The sequence below is a fragment of the Vulpes lagopus genome, chromosome 1, assembly GCF_018345385.1.
Source record: "Vulpes lagopus strain Blue_001 chromosome 1, ASM1834538v1, whole genome shotgun sequence".
Classification (NCBI taxonomy): domain Eukaryota; kingdom Metazoa; phylum Chordata; class Mammalia; order Carnivora; family Canidae; genus Vulpes; species Vulpes lagopus.
Genome location: NC_054824.1, coordinates 144,100,084 through 144,125,813, shown reverse-complemented (window position 1 = coordinate 144,125,813; position 25,730 = coordinate 144,100,084). Strand labels below are relative to the sequence as shown.

General features: G+C 42.3%; 1 protein-coding gene across 6 annotated transcripts in view; it reads left to right on the top strand.

Moving 5' to 3' along the window:
• The window catches only part of ASH1L (ASH1 like histone lysine methyltransferase), a 171,805-nt gene extending 146,075 nt beyond the window's left edge, over window positions 1-25,730 (top strand). For 5 of the 6 annotated variants that reach the window (XM_041745463.1, XM_041745445.1, XM_041745453.1 and 2 more), the window contains 16 exons: window positions 5,391-5,499; window positions 5,895-6,059; window positions 6,226-6,320; window positions 8,324-8,481; window positions 9,862-10,014; window positions 14,361-14,415; window positions 14,498-14,630; window positions 16,204-16,452; window positions 17,193-17,279; window positions 18,188-18,278; window positions 19,629-19,767; window positions 19,874-20,046; window positions 21,002-21,168; window positions 21,851-21,891; window positions 22,444-22,745; window positions 23,267-25,730. In XM_041745463.1, coding sequence (XP_041601397.1) covers window positions 5,391-5,499; window positions 5,895-6,059; window positions 6,226-6,320; window positions 8,324-8,481; window positions 9,862-10,014; window positions 14,361-14,415; window positions 14,498-14,630; window positions 16,204-16,452; window positions 17,193-17,279; window positions 18,188-18,278; window positions 19,629-19,767; window positions 19,874-20,046; window positions 21,002-21,168; window positions 21,851-21,891; window positions 22,444-22,745; window positions 23,267-23,358 — 2,209 coding nt within the window. In that variant the 3' untranslated portion in view covers window positions 23,359-25,730. The remainder of the gene's footprint in view (window positions 1-5,390; window positions 5,500-5,894; window positions 6,060-6,225; window positions 6,321-8,323; window positions 8,482-9,861; window positions 10,015-14,360; window positions 14,416-14,497; window positions 14,631-16,203; window positions 16,453-17,192; window positions 17,280-18,187; window positions 18,279-19,628; window positions 19,768-19,873; window positions 20,047-21,001; window positions 21,169-21,850; window positions 21,892-22,443; window positions 22,746-23,266) is intronic. The other variant, XM_041745481.1, reaches the window with a different exon arrangement.

Genomic DNA, 25,730 nt, shown 5'->3' with positions numbered 1-25,730 from the left:
CCCCTACCCCTCCCTACTGCATGCACACTATCTCATGTGCTGTCTCTCACCCTCTCAAAGATCTTTAAAAAACAAAAATGAAATCTTAAAAAAAAAAAAAGTATAGGACTTAAACTCTCCAGTCAAGTGACAGAATGGAATTCAACATCCATTTACAATAAAGACTAAACAAAGTGGGTATAAAAGGACATACCTCAAATAGTAAAGGCCATATAATACAAGCCCACAGGGATCCCTGGGTGGCGCAGCGGTTTGGCGCCTGCCTTTGGCCCAGGGCGCGATCCTGGAGACCCGGGATTGAATCCCACATTGGGCTCCCGGTGCATGGAGCCTGCTTCTCCCTCTGCCTGTGTCTCTGCCTCTCTCTCTCTCTCTCTGTGTGTGACTATCATAAATAAATAAAAATTAAAAAAAAAAAAACAAGCCCACAGCCAACATCTTAATGGTGAAAGTCTGAAAGCTTTTACTCTTAAAATCAGGAAAAGGCAACTCCCACCACTTTTATTCAACATAGTACTAGAACTTCTGGCCAGAGCAATTAGGCAAGAAAAAGAAATAAAATATAACCTAATTGGAGAAGTAGAACCGTCTCCATTGCAGAGGACGTGACTTTATACATAGGAAACCCTAAACACTCTCCCAGTTGTTAGAACTGATAAATGAAGTCAGTTAACTGGTTTTAGAATACAAAATCAAAATATAAAACTCAGTTACATTTCCATACTCTTAATAATGAACTATCAGAGAAATTAAGGGGAAAAAAATCCCATTTGCAAAACAGCATGGAAAATAAAATACCTAAGAGTAAGTTTAATCGAAGATGTGAAAGGCATGTACATTGAAAATGCTAATTTGTTAATGAAAATAATTGAAGAAGGCTCAAGTAAATGGATGACATCATATGCTCATGGAATGGAAGAATTAATATTGTTAAAACATCCATACTGCCTAAAGCAGTCTACAAATTCAATGTAATAAAAATCAAAATTTCAGTGGCCAATTTCAGAGAAATTGACCAAAGGATCCTCAGACCTCCAAATAGTGAAAGCAATTGCAAAAGAAGAAGAAAGGTAAAGACATCTCACGTCCTGATTTCAAATTATATTGTGAAACTATAGTAATCAAAGCAGTATAGTATTGGCTTAAAAATGACACAAATAGAATAGAGAGCTCAGAAATAAACCCATGCTTGTATGATCAATTAATTTATATCAAAGGAGCCGTTAATACATAGTAAGGAACACACAGTCTATTCAATAAGTTGTGTTGGGAAAACGTGACAACCACACAAAAAAGAATGAAACTGGACCCCAGTTTCATACCATACACAAAAATCAAGCCAAGATGTTTTAAACACTTGAAGGTGGCACCTTAAATCATAATATTCCTAGAAGGAACCATAGGGAGTAAGCTTTAAGCTCCTTGACATCAGTCTTGGTGAGGATTTTTGGGGTTTAACACCAAAAGCAAAGAGCAACAAAAGTAGAACTAAGCAAGTGGATTATATCAAACTATAACTTTTCTATAAAGCAAAGGAAACCATCAACAAAATAAAACGGGAATCCTCAAATGGGAGAAAATATTTGCAATTTATATATCTGATAAGTGGTAATACATAAAATATATAAAGAACCACAACTCGGGGATCCCTGGGTGGTATAGCGGTTTAGTGCCTGCCTTTGGCCCAGGGCGTGATCCTGGAGGCCCGGGATTGAATCCCACATCGGGCTCCCGGTGCATGGAGCCTGCTTCTCCCTCTGCCTGTGTCTCTGCCTCTCTCTCTCTCTCTCTCTGTATGTGACTATCATAAATAAATAAAAATTTTTTAAAAAAGAAAAAAAAAGAACCACAACTCAGTGGCAAGAAAGCAGTCCAATTTTTAAAAACGGGCAAATGATCTGAATGGACATCTTTCTGTAGAAGTCATGCAGATGGCCAACAGGTACATGAAAAGGGGCTCAACATCACTTAATCATCAGAGATATGCAAACTGAAACCACAGTGAAATAACACCTCACACCTGTTGAAATGGCTTTCATCAAAAAGACAACACAAATGTTGGTGAGGAAGAGGAGAAAAACGAATGCTTGTGCACTGTTGAGAATGTAACTTGGTGCACCCACTATGGAACAGTGTGGAGTTTCCTCAAAAAAATAAACTCAGGGGCACCAGACTGACTCAGTAAACGAAGCATGCAACTCTTGATCTCAGGGTCATAAGGAGCCTGTTTAAAAAAAAAAAAAATTACAAATAGAGCTACCTCTGTGATCTCTCTCGCTCTCTCAAATAAATAAAACCTTTAAAACACACACACACACACACAATGAGACACCACCTCACACCCATTAGAATGGCTACTGTCAAAATCACAGAAACCTAGTGTTGGTGAGGACATGGATGAATTAAGATCCTTTCACATGGTGTGTGGGAGTGAAGAATGGTATTTCTACTTGAAGAAAACCATATGGAGGAACCTCAAAAAATTAAAAATAAAATTACCATATGACCTAGCAATTCCATCTCTGAGTATTTATGCAAAAGGACTGAGCACAGTTTTGAAGATGTATCTGCACCCTCATATTCCTCCCAGCAACATTCATAACAGCTCAAATGTGGAAACAGTCCATGTGTCCATCAGTGGGTGAATAAATAAGCAAAATGTGGTATACATATATACAGTGGAACTAAATCATCTTCAAAAAGGAAGGAAATTTTGCAATATCCTACATCATGGATGGATCTTGATGGCATCATGCCAAGTGAAAATAGTCACAAAAAGACAAATATTGTACAATTCTGCTTATATCAGGTACTTCACGGTATTCAAAATCATAAGTGGTTGAGGGTATATAACGGTATTCAAAATCATAAAAGGAACAGGTGATTACTGTAAGTATATTTCAGTCTTACAAGATGAAAGGAGCTGGGAGCATGGTTGATGGTGTTGGCTGTGCCACAGTGTGGATATACTTAATATCCCTGAACGGTACACTTTAAAATGGTTGAGATGGTAGATTTTATGTTATGTGTGTTTTAACATCACTTTTTAAAAGATAATTGGGTAGTTTGAGCAACTCTATTTTTGTAAGTTTTTTAACTTTATGAATTCGGTAGAGACACAGATTTTAAGTGGAAATTGCCATCCATTTTTACAGATGTATACACCCATACAACCCACATCCTTATCAACATATAGAATGTTTCCATTGTTTCAAATGTACAAGCTCACCACCTCGAAGGCAAGCAGTGATGTGGTTTCCATCACCAGATTTGTTTTGCCTATTGCTGAAATGCATATACATAAATCTGTGTCTGGCTTCTTTCACTTAGAATGGCTTTACAATTTATCCGTGTTGTTAAATTATTGATTTTTATTCTGGGCTAATGTTCTTTGTGTAATTCACCGCAGTTTATTTTCCTGAACAACTTTCTTCTATTTAGAAAGTTAAATGAAATTAACAAATTCCTTGAAAAAACACAACTTACCAAAAACAGCACAAGAAGAGATTAAAAAATGCAAATGTCTACCAGTGAAATTGAATGTATAATAACAGTTTCTGACAAAAGAAGCTCCAGGCTCAAATATCTTCATTGATAATTATCTATATACTTAAGAAATAATGTCTATACTATCAATATCATATAAATTCTTCCATTTCAAAAGGCTGCTATAACCTTCATCTGAAACCTAACAATATTGTTAAAAAAAAGAAATATAGGCCCGGTTAACTTCTTGTTAAATCCAGAATCTACAAATAAATAAGAAAATCTAGTTTTTAAAATAGTTCAAAGATTGGGAAAATCAAAGAAATTTTTAAAGTATTCAATAAAGGGGCACCTGGGTGGCTCAGTCAGTTAAGTGTCTGGCTTCAGCTCAGGTCATGATCTTAGGATCCTGGAATCAAGCCCTGCATCCTCCTCTGCACTCAGCGAGAAACGTGCTTCTCCTTTCCCTCTCTCTCTGCTGCTCATGCTCACTCTCGCTCTGTCAAATAAAATCTTTAAAAAAAAAAAAAAAAGTAGTCAATAAACACATAAATAGGTGCTTAATATCTTTAACCATCCAAGAGAAATAGTAAACTGTGTTGGAAAACTACTACATACTCCCCTAAAATGGCTACAATCAAAGAATGACAGAGTGTTGCTAAGTATGTAGTATGACACAAATGCTTTTAGATGCTGGTAGAAGTGTAAATTGCTATATAACCACTTTTAAAAAAATGTTTGCCAGTGCCTATCAAAGCTAAGCATACCCAGTAACCCCAGAACACCAGTCCTAAGTATTTCCCTAACAGAAGTGAGTGTTCATGTTCAAAAGAACATGTGCAGGAATATCCACAGAAATTGTTGTATAACAGCTAAAAACTACAAGCAATCCAAATATTTATCAACAGAACAAGTATCTAAATTGTGCTGTATTTACACAATGGAATGTTATATAGCAAAGATACATCACAGCTACAGTGTAACATCGTGTGGAAGAACCAAGCATATGATTGTATTTACCTTCTTCAGTGTATTATTCCATTTATTTGAGGTTCAAAAGAGACAAAACTAGACTGTAGTGGTAGAGTTTGGAATTGTAACAGATACTGTGTGGGGAAAAGGTACTAATTGAGAGAGAGAGGTTTCTGGGAAGTTACACAGGTGTAAAGATATATAAATTCAACAAGCTAACTATACATCTAGGATTCCATACAGGAATCCCCTCCCAGGGGTACCTGGGTGGCTCAGTTGGTTGAATGTTGGACTCTTGATTTTGGCTCAGGTCATGATCTCGGGGTTGTGGGGTCAAGCCCTGTGTCTTGCTCGACATGGGGTGTGGAGTCTGCCTAAGATTTTCTCTGTTCCTCTCGCTCTGCCTCTTGCCTCTCTTGTCTTCTCTCTCTCTCTTTCTCTCCCTGCCTCCGTCCCCCCCCCTCCCTCCCTCCCTTACCCTCTCTAAAAATAAATAAGAATTGGGGATCCCTGGGTGGCTCAGCAGTGTAGTGCCTGCCTTCGGCCCAGAGTGTGATCCTGGAGTCCCGGGATCGAATCCCACGTTGGGCTCCCAGTGCATGGAGCCTGCTTCTCCCTCTGCCTATGTCTCTGCCTCTCTCTCTCTCTCTCTCTGTGACTATCATAAATAAATAAAAGTTTAAAAAATTAAAAAAAAAAAAAAGAATCTCTGCCTTGGGGCACCTGGTTGGCTCAGTTAGTGAAGCATCTGCCTTTGGCTCAAGTCATGATCTCAGGAACCTGGGATCGAGCTCCATCATCAGGCTCCCTGGTCAGCGAGGAACCTGTTTCTCCCTCTTCCCTGCCTGCTGCTTCATTTGCTTCTCTCTTTCTCTCTCAAAATCTTTAAAAATAAAAAGAATCTCTACCTTTAATCCTCTTCTTTTCTGTAGGTCTGTCAATGGAGTATACCGGATTGGACTGTATGCTCTTAAAGATATGCCAGCTGGTACCGAGCTCACTTATGATTACAATTTCCATTCCTTTAATGTTGAGAAACAGGTAAGCAAAATCAGTCCAAGAGGGAAGTTGAATGTTGTCACTGGCGTTCTGTAAATATGTTAACTGATCTGCAGCCATTGGGAAGTACATTGGAGAAGGCAGTTTTCACCCCACTTAGTAGGGTGCCAACTCTCCATTATGATCTCAGAACTCTGTAGAAGGAGACTACTCAGTCGAGTTTGGTGTTCAGTCAGTTCTTAACTTGCCTAGTGAAGTTTTCCCAAAATTTAATCTTTCTTTTCCATGGAAACGTATTTATATTTATTTTACTCTCAATTATTTTCCTCTGTACAAAAATATCTTGACTCAAACTTGCTTTTGGGTGTCCAGATGCTCAGGCATTCTGTTTGAACTTGTGAGACTGTAGGCCAAAAGTCCTCTCTTTCCTTTCCAAGCAACTGTGTAAGTGCGGCTTTGAGAAATGTCGAGGAATCATTGGGGGCAAGAGTCAGCGTGTGAACGGACTCACCAGCAGCAAAAGCAGCCAGCCTGTGGCTACACATAAAAAGTCTGGACGGTCAAAAGAGAAGAGAAAGTCTAAGCACAAGCTGAAGAAAAGGGTGAATAATGATCTCATTCATGGCTTTCCCTGCACAGCCACTGAGGGGCAGTTAGAGATAAGGGCTACATACAAGGAGGGTGGCATCGTAAAGTGGTTCCAGTACTCTTCAAGGGGATTTCTGATTGACCCTTTCTTTCCTGCCATCTGATCCACATGTTTTTCAGAGAGGCCATCTCTCCGAAGAACCCAGTGAAAACATCAACACTCCAACAAGATTGACCCCCCAATTACAAATGAAGCCAATGTCTAATCGAGAGAGGTAAAAAGGAGGTTTTCTTGGTTCGTGTGAAGTGTTTGTCACTTTAAAAATTATTAAAGATCTGGTTGAGTCATTCTTTTTTGCAGGAGGTCTTTCACCAAGAATCAGGGATCTATAAATTTGGATGGGCAGGGGTGATATGTCTTTATTTTCCCTAATTTCTAACTGAAATTGAGCATTTCCTTCAAATATGATCATAGGCAAAATGTGTGTGTGTGTGTGTGTGTGTGTGTGTGTGTGTGTGTGTAGTATTTGCAGTTCCCATGACTTTACCCACCAATGTTCACATTTTCATATACTGTTACAGTATTACAAATATCTCAAAGTATCGTTTACAAGATCTCTACCTTAAAATTACTGTGGTGGTTAAACCCACCACTAGATCTTGTCATGTGTTAAAAAATTAACATTTTTTTCTATATCACAATTTCAGGGTTTTTCTTTTAATATTCTGAAAACATTTTCAGTATATTTGGTTTCCTTTTAACCCTGTGTACAAAAAATTAAAATTTTTTAATCTAAAATTTTTTAAATACTTTAAAACTTTGTTCAGAGAAGGGTTGCATGGGCTTCACCAGGCTGCCAAAGGAATCCATGGCACAGAAAAGATCAAGATTCCTTGCTTTGTTAATACATTAATAGAGCAGTAAAAAATATCTTTAGCGATCATTTTTGCTCTTCTCTATATTCAGGTAAGATTTGTCCATGTCAGAAGCAAGCAAAGTAAATACGTATGTCCTATGTTTCAAATTGTCTTGGGACATATTCTACATCTTCCCTGACCATACATTCCAATATCTTAGAAAGTTCATCTGCATTTATTACTTTACTTTAGTCCCTCTCATCCTGTATCACTTGAGTCATAGAAATTTTAAACTTCAGGAAAACAGATCATCTAGTCCAGTGGTTTTCTGCTTTGGCTGCATATTAGCCTAGGGAGTTTTTAAAACCAACTAATGAAAAAAAAAAAAAAAAACTAATGCCCATGCCACACCTCAGATCACTTAAAGCAGAATTTTCAGAGGTGGAACCCAGGCAGGCATCAGTATCATAAAGCTCCCAGATGATTTCAGTGTCGCTAAGTTAGGAACTATAAAATTGGTCTAATTTTAATTTACTGAGGCCTACAATTTGAGATTTAATCCAGTATCACATCTGTTTATATATGTGCACTGGGGTGGGGATCAAATTATGGAATCATCAAACTGTGGAGGGTGTTTCAAGATACACATCACTTATCTAAGCTTAGAAATCTACTTTGAGCTACTGCACCGAAAGTAGGTTGCCCAGTGCATGTTTATCTGAAATGTCTTTGCCTTTATCTGCCTGTCTAGTTCTTGTTACCACTAATCCTGAGCCCATGCTTCTTCTTGGCAACCTCATTCAGAATTTGTGTATATATATTCGGTAAATCTCTGCCTTCATGTCAGACTGCTTACTTGCCAGAATTTGTGCAGCTTTTAAGTGGTATTTGCCAGATATTTATAAATAATAGAGGGGAACGTTTAATGTTATATGGAGGGGGGAAAAAGACGCAAAACTGAATTATGTTTCCCCATGTGTTTTTTTTTTTTTTTAAGATTTTATTTATCTATCTAACAGAGTCAGCACAAGTAGGCAGAGCAGCAGATGGAGAGGGAAGCAAGCTCCCCACTGAGCAGGGAGCCTGATGCAGGGCTCAATCCCAGAGCCCTGAGATCATGACCCAACCGAAGGCAAATGTTTAACCAACTGGAACACCCAGGCGCCTCTATAATTATTTTATAATAGCTGGATTAACTGATAATTATTCCTTTATATCATGTTAACAATGGTTTAGGGGCACCTAACTGGCTCAGTCAGTAGAGTATGTGACTCTTGATCTCTGGGTTGTAAGTTCAAGCCCCATGCTGGGTATAGAGAGGACTTAAAATCTTTTTTTTAATTTAATTTTAAGAAATGGTTTACATACAGTGTACATGTAACTTACTGAGTTACTGAATAAAGAAACTTCTTCCTTATAGGAACTTCGTGTTAAAGCATCATGTATTCTTGGTCCGAAACTGGGAGAAGATCCGACAGAAACAAGAGGAAGTAAAGCATACCAGTGATAATCTCCACTCTGCATCATTATACACCCGCTGGAATGGCATCTGCCGAGATGATGGGAACATCAAGTCTGGTATAGCCTGGAAATGAAACATTCCTGTTAATTCCATAATATTGTCTCAAAATGATTTTTTTTAAGATTTTATTTATTCATGAGAGACACATAGAAAGATAGGCAGGGACACAGCAGGGGGCGAAGCAGGCTCCATGCAGGGAGCCTGATGTGGAACTCGATCCCGGGACTCCGGGATCACGCCCTGAGCTGAAGGCAGGCACCAAACTGCTGAGCCACCCAGGTGTCCCTCAAAATGATTATTTTACTTTCATTCTAGTCAATGATTCTTTTTAGTCTGGACCAGAAAAGTTAATATCCCAGTGTACAAGCGTCTATTAGCAATCACCTGTCCATCCCAGCTGTTCAAGTTCCTAGGCTGTGCTCTAGGGAATAGGAAGAAACCCCTTCACCAGCTTCCCAGACACTGCCTATGGCCTCAGAGTGTTCAGACATGTGATTGGTAGTGGGTCCCTGGTGTCCCTTCCTACCTGGAGAATAACTTGCATATGCATAAATCATTACATCATATGTGGGAAAAGATGACAGCAGTGTAAATTTGAAGCCTTCTTCCCCCCACATTCAGATGAGCATAATATACACAGACTTTCTGGTTTCTGTTCTCTAAGCTTCTTGAGAAAATAATGTAATAGCACTCCTGAGTTCGATCTGTTGTCCAGAAAAGAACTGAGAGCAGAGACACTGGCCTGTCCAAACATCCTTTCTAACTGCATATAGAGTGTTCAAAAGCTCATGCTCCTCTTTGAGTCTTTCCTTCTTTCCCTCAAAATGTAGAAGCAAATGTAGAAGCATATGAATGAATCTGCTATATGGGAACTGATTGGCATAGAAATTGGCCTTATATACTATCAGTAACCTGACTGGCATGAATTTTCTGAACTTAAATCCCAATTAGGTCCAGTCTTCTGGTAACAAGTTCTTCCTGAGTCTTTTTTTATAGGTCAGGCTCTGAGCTCAACACATTAAAAGCATTCTCTCATTTAATCTGCATGGTTACCTCCTGAGAGAAGCACTACCAGTATTCCCCTGGTTTAGTCAAGAAGCTGAGACACGGAGTATAAGTAACTAGTCCAAGATCACAAAGCTAAGAAGTAATGAAGCCAGAATTCAAACACAGACTCATTTTGAGGTGCAGCTTTGCAGCCACTATGTTGTACACCATTTGGTCACTTGAGATCAGGTGCTTCTAACTTGCTGCTTTGGTCTCTGTGGTATATTCCAGGGTTTCCTGACATTTCTTTAAGGAGGAGAGAACTCCATGATCGCTAATCTACTTAATCACTTCAAGGAAAATAGAGCAAATGGCAAGAATCCATGGGGGAAGAGAAAGCCACACAATGTTCTTCTTACCTAGAACTGATTTTCACTGTGTCCTTGCAGACGTCTTCATGACCCAGTTCTCCGCCCTGCAGACAGCACGATCGGTTCGAACAAGACGACTGGCAGCAGCAGAGGAAAACATCGAGGTGGCACGGGCAGCCCGCCTCGCCCAAATCTTCAAAGAGATCTGTGATGGCATCATCTCCTACAAAGGTGACTATATTCACCCCAAGGGCTTTCTCTTCAGCTTTCTTCATGTCACATAGCCTCACCTGAGACACCGAGACCAGGAACAACTAACAGTTCGGGGCTAGGAATTGAGATTTATTTCATTCTACTGACGTCAGAGTGTGGGATTTATAGGACTGGTTTTAGTCTCCGGGGGGTGTTGCGAGCTGCTTCTTTTTTTTTTTTTTTTTTTTAATATGTTATTTATTTATTCATGAGAGGCACACAGAGAGAGGCAGAGACACAGGCAAAGGGAGAAGCAGGCTTCTCACAGGGAGCCTGCTGCGAGACTCCATCCCTGAACTGGGATCACACCCTGGGCCAAAGGCAGACGCTCAACCACTGAGCTACCCAGGTGTCCCGTGTTGCGAGCTTCTAAATCCCTTGACCTTCTATGTAAGTCTTTGATATTTATTAGAATTTTACCATAGTTAAATATTATATTTAGAAATCATTTTTTAGCTATAGGATAGAAAGATAAAGGTCTCTGTCTTGGATGTAATTTTCCTGAATGAGGCAGGGAATTAGCAAATTAAGGAAAAGGGTGTTATGAACGTACAATTTTAGTGTTTCTTTTATTTTTTTTTTAAGATTTTGGTAGGTGGGGCACCTGGGTGGCTCAGTCAGTGAAGCGTCTGCCTTCGGTTCACGTCACGATCTCAGGGTCCTGGGATCAAGTCAGGCATCAGGCTCCCTGCTGAGCAGGGAATCTGCTTCTCCCTCTGCCCCTCCCCCAGCTTGTGCTCTCTTCTCACTTGCTCTCAAATAAATACATAAAATCTTTTTTTTTTTTTTTTAAGTAATCTCTACACCCAAATGGGACTCCAGTTTATAACCCTGAGATCAAAAGTCACACGTTCTGCTGACTGAGCTTTTTCTAAAGCACTTTCATACAAACACCTTTAACACTCCTTTCTTCTTTCAAGATCTCTTTTGAGTATGTATTGTGAGTGATGGTTGAATAAGGAGAGTTTTTAATTTGGGGTAGGTAGTGTGGTAATGTATGTGACTTTTTCTGACCAGGAAATTTGGGGATGTTTAAAATGAGAGATTTTTAACAAATAATTGCAGCTTTTTGCCATCAACTTTGGCCTATCCCTCCCTCCCTCTCCCTAGATTTTGAGTAACTTGATTTTCCTTCTCTTTTCTTTCTCAGTCTACTGCCTATCTCTATACCTTAGTGGCTCTTTGCAGTTTTGTTAATCTAAGGTTCTAGAGAAGAAAGGAGGAACCAGCCTGTCCTAATGTGTAAAATTTTGTGGTACCTGTTCCCTTTCTATCCTGAAAAAGTCACACTCCCCATTGCCAACCAGCCCCATCTGATCTAATGTGAAACTTCTGCCAATATATCTACATGTCCCTACATGCTGGGCATGAAATTACAGTCTTTTTATCTCACTGTAGTAAATAAGTTTCTAAAGAGAAGGGTAGAATATAAAGGTTCCCAAAAAATTAAAGATGGAGGGGTTATGTGGGTGGCTCAGTCCGTTGAGCATCCAACTCTTGGTTTCAGCTCAGATCATGATGTTATTCTCTGTATTCTCTGTGTCGTGAGATCAAGCCCCATGTCAAGCTACACACTCAGCACAGAGTCTGCTTAGGATTCTCTCTCACTCTGCCCCTTTCCCCTGCCTCCTACATGCTCACTCCCCTTCTCAAACAAATACAAATCTCAAAAAAAAAAAAAAGGAAAGAAAAAAGAAAATACAAGAATTCAAAATATAAATAGGTAGAAAATACCATATGAGCCAGTAATCACACTATTTATCCAAAGAAAATGAAAATACTAATTCAAAAGGATAAATGCATCCCTATATTTTTTGCAGCATATTTTTTTTTTATTTTTTTTATTTATTTATGATAGTCACACAGAGAGAGAGAGGCAGAGACACACACAGGCAGAGGGAGAAGCAGGCTCCATGCACCGGGAGCCAGACGTGGGATTCGATCCCGGGTCTCCAGAATCGCGCCCTGGGCCAAAGGCATGCGCCAAACCGCTGCGCCACCCAGAGATCCCATAATTTTTTTTTTTAAGATTTTCTTTATTTATTCATAAGAGATACAGAGAAAGAGAGAAGCAGAGACCTAGGCAGAGGGAGAAGCAGGCTCCATGCAGGGAGCCTGATGTGGGACTCGATCCCGGGACCCCAGGATCACGCCCTGGGCTGAAGACAGGCGCCAAACCACTGAGCCATCCAGGAGTCCCTGCAGCATTATTTTGAATAGCCAAAATACAGAATCAGCCCAGGGTCCATCCATAAATGAATGGTAAAGAAGAGGTGGAATATACATACAATGGAATATTACTGGCTGTGAGAAAAAAGGAAATCTTGCCATTTGTGACAACTTGGGTAGACCTACAGAGCATTATACTTAGTGAAGTAAGGCAGACAAATCCCTGTGATTTCGCTTGTATGTGGAATCTAAAAAGCAAAATGAGGGATCCCTGGGTGGCGCAGCGGTTTGGCGCCTGCCTTTGGCCCAGGGCGCGATCCTGGAGACCCGGGATCAAATCCCACGTCGGGCTCCCAGTGCATGGAGCCTGCTTCTCCCTCTGCCTGTGTCTCTGCCCCTCTCTCTATCTCTCTGTGACTATCATAAATAAAAGAAAATAAAAATATTCTCTTAAACTTAGAAAATAAGTATGTTAAAACTGGATTTAGCAATAGACAAGGAATTCATCTCTAAAAAAAATAAAAATAAAAAGCAAAATGAGCAAATAGATTCTTAAATACGAGAACAAACTGGTGTTTGCTGGAGGGTAGGGGTGGGAAGTGGAGGTATGAATTAGATAAAGGGGATTAAGAGGTACAGACTTGCTGTTACAGAATAAGTTATAGAGATTAAGAGTACAGCTTAGAGAACGTAGTCTACGGTTGAGCATCTGCCTTCGGCTCAGGGCATGATCCCGGGGTCCTAGAATCAAGTCCCACATCAGGCTCCCCACATGGAGCCTGCTTCTCCCTCTGCCTATGTCTCTGCCTCTCTCTGTCTCTCATGAATAAATAAATAAATATTTTTTAAAAAAAGAGAGAGAGAACATAGTCTGTAAGTGTGGTGACAGATGGTGACTGCACTTATCATGGCAGTGAATGTTGTGTAACATGCAGAATTGTCAGATCACAATGTTGTGCACCTGAAACTAATACAACATTATATGTTAGCTATACATCAGTAATAAAATAGAATTTATTTTTTTTTTCATGAGAGACACACAGAGAGAAAGAGGCAGAGACACAGGCAGAGGGAGAAGCAGGCTCCATGCAGGGAGCCCGACGTGGGACTCGATCCCGGGTCTCCAGGATCACGCCTTGGGCTGGAGACAGCGCTAAACCGCTGACCCAACCAGGCTGCCCTAAAATAGAATTTTTTTAAAGATTTTTATTTATTTGAGAAAGTGTACACACAAGCGGGGGAGGAGCGAGAGAGAGGGAGAGAGAGAATGTCAAGCAGACTCCCCACTGAGCACAAAGCTGACACGGGCCTCGATCTCATGACCCTGAGATCTTGACCTAAGCCAGAACCAAGAGTCAGGAGCTTAACCGACTGAGCCACCCAGGTGCCCCATAAAATAGAATTTTTAAAAAGAATGTAGGTAAAGTAGTGACAGTAACCCCATAGCCTGAATTGTTTTCATAATATAAAGTAAACTGTTATAAGAAAACGAACGGGTCTCGGGGCAGCCCCGGTGGCACAGCGGTTTGGCGTCGCCTGCAGCCCGGGACATGATCCTGGAGACCCTGGATTGAGTCCCATGTCGGGCTCTCTGCATGGAGCCTGCTTCTCCCTCTGCCTGTGTCTCTGCCTCTCATTCTCTCTCTGTGTCTCTATAAATAAATAAATAAAATCTTTAAAAAAAAAAAAAAACGGGTCTCAGAAAATATTTACAGTACTAAATTATTCATTATCTGAAATTTAATTGAATCTAAACCAACAAAATAACTAACTGTGGTCTATTAACAAGAACTAGAAAATATTTTTTGGTTAAGATGCTCTTTGCTTTAGAAAAACTTGTAAAGCAGGAAATTGTCCTCAGCAGCCTCACTGCCTCAACAATTTATTATCCTTCACGGCCCATCTTCAGGGTCATCCTCAAAGTAGCTTCTCTCCTGCTAAGTACCCACATTTCTGAAGAGTCCTGTATATTCGTGGTCAGGCCTCATTTAAAGCTTAGATTTTTGTTTTTTTTGTTGTTGTTGTTGTTTTTTTTTAAAGCTTAGATTTTTGTTTTTCCTAACTTCTAATTTGGGGAATAATACATTTTCAGCAAGGAGTTAGTACTTGCCTCCTTTGTGTCACATAGTCCTTCTAAACCTTGCCTTCTTTTGCAGATTCTTCCCGACAAGCTTTGGCAGCACCCCTTTTGAACCTCCCCCCAAAGAAAAAGTAAGTGCACAAATGTGGAACTCCTGTGAGTTCTATACCAGGATCAAGTGTCCCAGACTGATACCCTGGCTTTCTGCCTCAGGAATGCTGATTACTATGAGAAGATCTCAGAGCCCCTGGACTTGGCCACCATAGAGAGGCAGATCCTCACCGGCCATTACAAGACCGTGGAGGCCTTTGACGCTGACATGCTCAAGGTGTTTCGGAATGCTGAGGTACTGATGCCGATTTCATACATGGATTTAAGAAGTTTGTTTTGAAGAAGAGGTGGGCAAAGGGTGGGCTAAACAGAGGATGGGCATTAGGGCCCTTGTGCTGAGCTCTGGGTGACGTACATAAGTGGTGAATCACTGAATTCTCCAGAAATCAATATTACACTATAGGTTAACTAACTATACTTTAAATAAAAACTTTAAAGGAAAAAAAGTTTGTTTTGAAGAGAACTATTCTAGAAGCTTAAGGTTTTTACTTTCTATTACCCTTTATATTTCTGGGTAAAAAAGGCAGCAATTTTTATTGAGCACCCTTTGTATAAGGGTTACAGAGTACTAAATATTGTAGAATCTTATATAATAAAGTCATTGATATGACTAGAATGGAAGGCTAAATTATACTCCCTAAAAAGAAATTTCTGTAAAAACCTAATATAGAGGGAGTGCCTGGGTGGCAAGTTTGGTGAGTATATGACTCTTGGTTTCAGCTCAGGTCGTGATCTCAGGATCATGAGATCGAACCGCACATGGGGGCTCATGCTCAGCAGGGAGTCTCCATGAAAATCTTGCCTCTGCTCATTCCCCCACCCACTCATGTGTGCATGCACACTCTCTCCCTAGATGAATGGATAAATCTTGGGGAGTGGAAACAGAATTTAGTATTGAACCTTTGTACTTACATAATACATTTTACCATACTAAAGTCATATCTGTATTTTCTTCCCTCAAGACAATAAGTACATGTGAAATACACAGAATTATGTATAATAAATAGAAGTTAATCGAAGGATGGAATTGAGGGACATTAGACTAACAGGTCATAGAATAGGTGAGGCTCATTGAAGAAAATGTGGCCTTGAACTGATTTGAAGGAAAAGATGGATATTGTATGATACATAGAAAAGAGGAAGTTTTTCAGTGATTTTGAAGAACCTTAGAGAGAAATTGGAAGGACACAAGGGGCTACAGGATCAAGGAGGAATTAGGATGAAGACAGAAGTGAGAGAAGAACAGACAAGTAAAAGAATGAGGTCAGTCCTGAATCACAACATGCTTTCTGCTGAAACCCAGCTTCCATATTCAGAGCTTATAGCTCTGTCCCAAGCGTCTCCAAGACGCTCCAAGAGTGTCCCAAGCATCTGTCAGTACAGAACTTGCGCGCACTACATTTGTGATGATTATTCCTATTCCATGGTCACTATGTATTTAATCCAATGGACAGTAATGCCTATGGCTGACTTGAATAACAGAGCAACAGAGCAGATGGGAAACCATCATGTAGATCCTAATTTTTATTCATGTTAGTTGATACTTGATGGTATTGAAAATCTGTTAACCAAAGTGGGAGGACAATGAAAATCCTATTGCCTCCTCAGGGTGTGTGTGTGTGTGTGTGTGTGTGTGTGTGTGTGTGTGTGTGTTGGAAGCCCTGCCCCTAGCATGGGGCTCAAACTCACCACCCTGAGATCCAGAGTTGCAACGCCACAAACTAAGCTGGTGGCCAGACATCACTCTTCAGGTACATTTTTAAGCCATGTTGAGAAGACTGAACATTTCTTTGTTCTGCTTTCTTCAGAAGTACTACGGGCGTAAATCCCCAATTGGGAGAGATGTTTGCCGTCTACGGAAGACCTACTACAACGCCAGGCATGAGGCATCAGCCCAGATTGATGAGATTGTGGGAGAGACAGCAAGTGAGGCCGACAGCAGTGAAACATCTGTCTCTGAGAAGGAGAACGTGCATGAGAAGGATGACGATGTGATCCGCTGTGTCTGTGGCCTCCACAAGGATGAGGGCCTCATGATCCAGTGTGACAAGTGCATGGTGAGCCCCGGGCAGGGCACAGGCCTGCTCCTTGGAGGCATGGTGGCCACCTGGCACAAGGCCTCTGGGCTTGATTTGCCTGCTGTACAGGAACTTTAGCTCTGCCTTGGTGTCTCCCATCTCTCACTATTCACCAGATTGCCTTTCTCCCGTTTTATACCTCTTTAATTTGATCCTTCCCTTCCTTTTCCACATCTCGTTCTCTCTGCCCCCTTCCCATTGCTCACATCTCACATAGTCTGGATCGAGGAGGATGCTTTTGTGCAGGATAGGAGCTCCTGACGGAAGTATGTCTGAGCCCACCACCTTACTGAAGTGGGAAGTGGAGCCTAGGGGGGTGGGGCCTGCCGGCAGTCGGGTTGGGCGGGGGGGGGGGGGGGGGGGCTGCAGTTAGGCAGCTGCCCAGAGAAGCATCATGTGGCTCTAGCCCCCCCAAACAGCCTGAGCACCGGTGCGTGCTCCTTAGTGCTACATTCATTCATTCATCCTCTTCTTCTCTGTCCAGCTCCTCACTTCATTTTCCCAGATGTAGATATTATGAACCAAACAATATACATGTGTTCAGACAGGTTCCTACTGTTTCTCTCCTATTTCTCACTCCCCCACTTATCCCTTAGTTCCTGTTTGACTTTATCCTGTCCTGCTACAATTCTTTTTTTTTTTTTTTTTTTAATTTTTAGCTCCCAGCACTTCTCTCAATAAGTCCAAGTCCTCCCTCAACTTCACTGTTTTCCCCACAGGTGTGGCAGCACTGTGACTGTATGGGGGTGAACTCAGACGTGGAGCATTACCTGTGTGAGCAGTGTGACCCGAGGCCTGTGGACAGAGTAAGCTGCCCTCTGCTGATACTCTGATCTACACGTAGGAGGTTTAGCACATGCTATCTTACCTGCCCAGCTCCTGATGCGCTAAATTTACTTTGATAAGTTACTCAACCTGGACCTTAGTTTCTTATACTTAACAATAGGGTAATAATTCTGCCCTTTCTTTTCTCAAGTGTGTGGTCAAAGGGGAAATAAAATACTTAGAAACCTGTGGAAGCAATGGTACTATATAAACACTGTCAATTTTCCATGAGGGAGGTACTTGTGAAGTCCAGAACTCAAGTACTGTAAATATCTCTTGTGTTAAGCAATGTTGACGTGAAAGGAGCATGATTTCGAGTCAACACAGGTTAGTCTTAAACCCACCTTCCAGGACAGATGGTGGATGGGGTAACTTGCCCAAGTTACTAAGTGAGTTTTTATCCTGGTTCTGCTTTGTTTATATGTGTGATCTCGGGCAGGTCTTTTCTATGAAGGGAAGTGTTTTAGGCGGTAGTTCTTAACAGCGGTATTGTTATTTTGAGCAGACATTTCTGTGCTGTGAGGGAATGTCTAACTTCCCTGGCCCTTGGGCACTGAACGCTGGTAACTTTCCTGAGTCATTATGACAATCAGTCCCCTTCACACATTATCATGCTCCCAAGGGGGTATAAGAGCAGCCACATAGTTAGTGCTTCATGCAGCTAATTTGGGATACTTGGCCTGTCAGGTTTGTTCTCTGTCTTCACACTCCCAGTTCAACTTCAGTTGCTTTCTTCTTTGTTCACATGTGTGTTGTGTTGAAATGACTAAACAGTAAGTGTTAAGTTGTTTGCAAATTCTGGGTTTGAGGTCTTTTCCTCTTGAATGGAAATCAATAGGCTGGATATAGTCACTGCAGCCCTTATCTGTTAGCTTTCCGTTCTTACCAGGAGGTACCCATGATCCCTCGGCCCCACTATGCCCAGCCCGGCTGTGTCTACTTCATCTGTTTGCTCCGAGATGACCTGTTGCTTCGTCAAGGTGCGTACACAGAGCTGACTCTACCTTTCTGAGTGCTAGGAGTATCTGCTCTCTGCATAGTAGTTATTGTCACCACATGACCTTGAATTCAGTTGACCCTTGGACAATGCAGGGTATAGGAGCACCAACCTCCTCCCCACGGTCAAAAATCCACATACGGGGATGCCTGGGTTGCTCAGTGGTTGAGCGTCTGCCTTTGGCTCAGGGCGTGATCCTAGAGTCCTGGGATCAAGTCCCACATCGGGCTTCCTTCATGGAGCCTACTTCTCCCTCTGCCTGTGTCTCTCCCTCTCTGTCTCTCTCTCTCTGTCTCATGAATAAATAAATAAAATCTTAAAAAAAAAAAAAAATCGGGATCCCTGGGTGGCACAGCGGTTTGGCGCCTGCCTTTGGCCCAGGGCGCGATCCTGGAGACCCGGGATCGAATCCCACGTCGGGCTCCCGGTGCATGGAGCCTGCTTCTCCCTCTGCCTATGTCTCTGCCTCTCTCTCTCTCTCACTGTGTGCCTATCATAAATAAATAAAATTTAAAAAAAAAAAAAATTAAAAAAAAAAAATCCACATATGACTTTTGACTCCTCCAAAACCTAACTACTAATAGCCTACCGTTGACCAGAGACTTACTGACAACATATAAATAGCCAATTAACACATATTCTGTGTGCTACATGTATTTATATACTGCATGCTTACGATAGAGTAAGCTAGAAAAAAGAAAATGTTAAAAAAAACCATAAGGAAGGTTTTTTTTACATTATATCTACCATAATTCATCAAAAGTCTGAGTATAGGGATTCCTGGGTGGCGCAGCGGTTTGGCACCTGCCTTTGGCCCAGGGCGTGATCCTGGAGACCCGGGATCGAATCCCACGTCGGGCTCCCGGTGCATGGAGCCTGCTTCTCCTTCCCTATGTCTCTGCCTCTCTCTCTCTCTCTGACTATCATAAATTTAAAAAAAAAAAAAAAAAAAAGTCTGAGTATAATTTAACCCATGCAGCTCAAACCCATGTTGTTCAAAGGTTGACGGTATAGGTTTGTATGTCCTTCAGTCCTTAGGCTTTTATACATTTCTCCTCCACCAAATAAAACTTAATTAGGAGAAACCAGGAGATCATAAAGCTAATTTTAGGAATGAGAAAAACATATAGGATTCTAAGAGATGGGAGACCTCCCTCGTGCCATTCTCATAGTCTAGAATTGACGATCATCGCCATTAGACTCCCAGTTGTAGCTCTCTGTATCTGTTGTTTTAGATTTCCAGCCCTTCTGTGTAGACCTTGGGTCGGACCAGTGGACATCTAACAGAGTTCACAGGCATCATTTATATTTAATTTGTCCTGTGCCTTCCTAGGTGACTGTGTGTACCTGATGCGAGATAGCCGGCGCACCCCTGATGGCCACCCAGTCCGCCAGTCCTACCGACTGTTATCACACATTAACCGAGATAAACTTGACATCTTCCGCATTGAGAAGCTCTGGAAGAATGAAAAGTATGTGTTGAGGTCCTCTCTCATCTTCCAGCTCTGCCTTCCAGCACAGAGCTGAATATCGCCTAGGATCTTGCCAGTTTACTAAACCTCTCCCTTTCTTCCTTAGAGAGGAACGGTTTGCCTTTGGTCACCACTACTTCCGCCCCCACGAGACCCACCACTCTCCATCCCGCCGCTTCTATCACAATGAGCTATTTAGGGTACCACTCTATGAGATCATTCCCTTGGAGGCTGTGGTGGGGACCTGCTGTGTACTAGACCTTTATACATACTGTAAAGGTAAGTGACCTGAGCTGCTGAAGAAATGACCTCCTGTCCCCTACTCCTTGCTCTGCAATTACCACTCTGTTCTTACTGTTCCTATCTGATCAAAGATTGTCCCAGACCAGCTGCGAAGCTTCTTTTACCTAGCACTTGGTACTCAATAAATGTTAATTCTCCCTCTTTTTTTAAATTTAGTTAGCATTTCTTAATAATATGTACTTGGCATTCTATTAGTATCATCATAATGTATGTTCTTCCACCCACCCACTCCAAAATCCCGAAGGCCAGCGTCAACTCTGGACATTAAACAAATCAAAAAAGCACACTAGCCTTTTAAGCTCTATGGTTAACAGTGTAGGCTGTGTAGTCAATCAACTTTACATTCCAGCCCCACCACTTTTCACCTGTGTGTCCATGGGCAAGTTAACTAATCTCCTGGCAGTGGGAATTCATACCTATCCTAGTGTTTTGTGAAGATTAAATGAAGTAATGTACAAAACACTTGGCCCACTTTGGGCTCACAGTAAAAGCTCAGTATGCTTGTCACCATTGGTGAGCTTGGCTCCCTCGCCTACTTAGTATCGTGTAGCAGTTGGTCCAGAAGAATACGTACTCCATTCAAGCATTGGCTGCTGGGGACTCCATCCCCCAGTTATTAAGTGCTTATTTCCCAGTGTGCTCCCATCATTCATCCTGCCTTTCCTTTCCTAACGTCCCCATACTCTGCTCTGTGTTCCCTCATGGATTCCCTGCAGCACTTGGATGCGCTGCCTATCTGGTTCCTTCCCACCCTGTGACCTGCCCTTAATCCCTGAGAGACAAGAACACCCCTCTCCTTTCTCCTGCAATCACCAGATGGCTCTCACAATCACTACAGTGTCCCCTCCCAGTCGTGTGGGCTCATCTCTGGGCAGTTCAGGGTGAAGGAAGGGAAAACAGGAGGGTTCTTTAACAGTATTTGAACTCCTAGGGAGACCCAAAGGAGTGAAGGAGCAAGACGTATACATCTGTGACTATCGGCTTGACAAGTCCGCACACCTGTTTTACAAGATTCACCGGAATCGCTATCCTGTCTGCACCAAACCCTACGCCTTTGACCACTTCCCCAAGAAGCTCACTCCTAAAAGAGATTTCTCAGTAAGCCCCGTCCTCTTACCTGTCATGTTAAGGCAATATAGTTTGTGCATGAAATCCCTAGGGTAGGAACCTTCAAGCTCTCTGCTTCTTCATCCTGTTAGTCCATCCCAAACTCAGGGAATCTGTCTCTAGGTGGGATTTTTTTTTTTTTTTTTTTTTTTTTTAAGTAGGTTCCATGCCTAGCAAAAATTATGGCTGCTCTCCTGGAATGTATAGAAACCATCTAACCAGAAACCAAACTCCATGTCCCTATTCTTCATATAATTATGTTTTTGGATTTTTCTAAACAGTATTTATTTTATATTCTCTCTCCCACCACCACACCCTCATCTAGACTTCTTTGGTCTTGCTTGCTCAGGCAACAGCTCACAGATTAGCTTTGAAGCCCCAACCTTAACTACTTAGATGTTAGGATATAGCAGACAGGATTGGGAGCCCGTCCGTCTCCCTGTCATCATAGGCTTATAAGACACCAAAACTACCATGGTGTCTTGTATTGGTACAATACCCAAAAATTGAAAGAATTTTTGACATTAAAATACAGCCTCCCAGCTCATCAGCGCGTTAGCCCTGTTTTTTGCTTCCTTTATTTCTTTCCCTCCCCAGCTCCCTTTTCCTGAGCTGGCCCCAGGTCATCTGATCCAGCTTCTGCACTACACTTACTACTTCCCTTTCTTTGCAGCCTCATTATGTCCCAGACAACTACAAGAGGAACGGAGGGCGGTGAGTCCCCTGGGATGTGAGGAGAGCCTATAAGTGGTTGGCCAACTACTCTTGGGTGGAGCAAGAGAACCGCCACCTGCCCACTAGGCCCCACCTGAGGACTGGGGATGCTCTGACAGAGTAGCCCAGGGCAGTGGTATCAGTAGGCACAGTCTGCTGAGGGAGTGTTAGGGTTAGGGAGGGAGGATTATAAGGAATAGAGAGAAGAAAAAGAAGATTTGGAACAGAACTCTAGACAGATTTCTGAAAGCTTTTCTCATTATCCAGAGGAGTATCAGTTCTTGGGACGTCTGTCAAGGACCTGCCATCAAGTAGCTGTTAGGTGCAGAGTTTTCACTGAGCATTGTGGGCATGTAGCTTTTTTTTTTTTTTTTATTTAAAAAAAATATATAAAAAAAATAGATTTCAAAGAAAGGTAGGGATTTGCCCAAAAACGGTGATGACCAAAGCCAAGGCTCTGAAGAGCTAGACTCAATCTCAAGCCAACCTGAGGTCCCTCCCCACCCCGTGACCTGCAGGGCCTTAGTCTAAATTCCCACATCCCTCTGGCAGGTCATCCTGGAAGTCTGAGCGCCCAAAGCCACCTCTAAAAGACCTGGGCCAGGAGGATGATGCTCTGCCCTTGATTGAAGAGGTTCTGGCCAGCCAGGAGCAAGCCACCAATGAGCTGCCCAGCCTGGAGGAGCCAGAACGGGAGGCGGCCCCTGTGGAAGTCAGTGAGGGTGAAAAGAAAGCAGAGGAAGGTGGTCCAGAAGCTCAGGCTGCCTGTACCCCTGAGGAGCGACGGCACAGCCAACGGGAGCGGCTCAACCAGATCCTACTTGGCCTCCTGGAAAAAATCCCTGGGAAAAATGGTGAGACTCAGGCACATGTCTAGGATTTAAGAGAAAGGGGAAATTAGTGAGGAAGGAATGAAAAAGGACAACTTACGGGACACCTGGGTGGCTCAGCAGTTGGGCATCTGCCTTTGGCTCAGGACGTGATCCCGCATTGGGATCCCTGCATGGAGCCTGCTTCTCCCTCTGCCTATGTCTCTGCCTCTCTTTCTCTCTCTCTCTCTCTCTCTCTCTGAATAAATAAATATTTAAAAAAATAAAAAATAAATTTTAAAAAGAAAGAAAAAGGACAACTTAGCATTACTTTCCCGGGATGGAATGTATTCTGTGAAAACCTCCTAGTTCCCCATCCCAAGAGGGGCACTGTGGGCAGCGAGGGGCCCCCAGCCCCCAGAGAACGTCTCTCCTGAGGCTGTAGGCATACCTAATGTGCTTTGAGGTCGGAAAAGGAGTCACTGGACTCCTATAACCTCCTTAGAGCTCAAATCTGGAATGAGGAACAGGAGGGTGGTGTTTGATCTCTTTGGTTCTGTTTTCAGCCATCGATGTGACCTACTTGCTGGAGGAAGGGTCAGGCAGGAAGCTTCGAAGGCGCACTTTGTTCATCCCAGAGAACAGCTTTCGGAAGTGAGCCTCGAAGGAGAAGCTCAAGCATCTGCAGTCAGCGGAGCTAACGATCCTGCCTCGTCTTCTCTTAAGTGTAGACAGGGGTGGGAAGGGGCCATGCTGTTGACATTAGGGTACTTAAACCTTGGAGCTAGTGGAGAAGAGGGGGGTCTGGAGAAACAGTTTGGTTTAACTTGTTTTCCTCTCCACTGCTTCACCCTGAGGGTTCATGGTGGGAGGAGGACAGAGCACCCTGGGGACGATCAGAGCCTTGTGGGACTGTATAGCACTTGCCCCTGCCCCAAGCTTGGGTCTTTCCATGTCATCCTCTGATCCCATGGGCGCTGCTGCCAAGCTGCTTCCTATATCCGGTATAACTCACAGTCCAGCGAGAGGGGAGCCCTGGCCTGCCTCTTCTCTGTGGGCTCCAAGAGCTACCCCAGAGACTTCAGACAGAAATAATTGCTGGGGCCCCTTTCCAGAAAGATCTCTCTCCTTTCTTGCCCAATCAGGTCAAAGCAAAACGTGAACAGACAAGTCAAAGCACTTGCATCTGCTGCCCTGCTCCCTACCTCTCCTCCCCTGAATGTAATCATGGAACAGGGAAGGCCCCATGGGGTCAGAGGGCAAAGGACTTACTGTAACAGTTCTTGTTTTAACCTTCATAACCTGCCAAACCTATTTTTTTTTTCTAATGAGGAGGCCTGGCCCTGCCAGCACATGTGCTGTTCCTGCACGGGGGCTCATGTGTGTCTGCCATGTGAGTCGAGACTCGTCCCAGAACAGACTCCCTGTAAACCCTCCATAGAAGTGGACTCTAACCCCCCAAAGTCACTACACAGACTGTTGAACAGTGTTCACCTGTCAGAGTGCTTGTCATGAGTGTACATCATCAATTTAAAACACTACTCTTGTTTTCTTACCACATGGTTTTCAGTGCCCGTCCCACCCCCCATCCCCCACCCCCCCATCCCAACCCCCCATCCCAACCCCCTCCAGCCTCCTGGCGACACAGTGGCAGGAGGACGTCAGGGTGCCCCCTTCCTTCCCATTTTCTGGGCCAGAACTTACCAGACAATACTGTCTCTTTAAAAAGCTTTGCTTTGTTGTCTTCTCAGACATACATATGCATATGTTTTAGATGTTCTTATAAGAGAAAAGATGGTTTTTAAATGTGCCAAGTTGTGTGTGTATATATATATGTATGTATGTATGTATGTATATATATCTGCTGCGTGACTAGGAAGCAATACAGCAGTAACACGTCCCGTCACTTCTCTCTAATCCCGGACCAATGCTGTCCTCACTGTACATTTCCCCTGATGATGACGACGCTCTGACTTGTTTAGGTAGAAACATTGACACCTTCCATTCCATTGAATCTTTTTTTCTTTTTCTCCTTTCTGTGTCAATCTTGAGGGAAAACAAAACAAAAGAGACAGGGGATGCCAAAGATCCCCTTGAGCAGATAAAAAGCAGAATAAATATTTTATTAAAGAAAAAAGAGAATTAAGAAAATAGTTTGAAGTATTTTCTTACTGTAGAGAAGCACTGTACATTACGACAAGACCTGGGTATAAGATACTCACGTGTGGAGCTGGAAACGTCGCATGTCCACGCCCATTTAAGTGGTTCCTTTTGGTTTTCTTTGCAGGGAGCTGGGTGGGAGGGGTTGGGAAGCAGGGGCACTTTGGGGTCTCCTTTTAGTCAAAAAGCAGGAAAATGACAAGAAAGAGATTAAAATTCAATATTTCCTTGAATAGTGTTAAACACTAAAATTTTAAAGACAAAAAAAGAAAAAAGAAAAAAACTTTGTACAATGTGAGAACAGAAGCAAAAGACACTACGCTCTGTCATCTTATCTTTCTTTTGTTGAAAGACTAAAAACTGTTTTTTAGACAATCAAATGTTAGGTAAGTGCAAAAACTTGTTTTTTCTTACTGGTGTAGAAATTAATGCCTTTTTTTATTTTTCGGTTATTTTATAATAATGAAATAAAAAGAACCCCCTAGCTGCCAGGCGGGTTTTGGTGTTTGAAATGCGGGGCAAAGCACTACATCACTGCAAATAGATACAGAGTTAGTCTGCATGTCTGTAGGCTGTGTGATTGCGGAAAATATAAATGCTGCTAATATATTTCCTTTTTACAAAAGCATATCTAAATAGATGATTGTTTTGATGTTAATCTTTGTAAATTATGTATTACCAATTTTAACATTGGATGTAATTGCATAAAAAGCTTGCATCTCAATCCTTGAAAGTCTAGTATTAAATGGAAAAAACTTTTCCTAACAACAGAGTGGTGAGCTTGCTGTTTTTTCCCCTTTCCCGCCCTGCATTTATCTTCAGGATTTCCTTCCTCTGTCCTTGTTTCCAGAGAGATCTTTCTTAAAACCA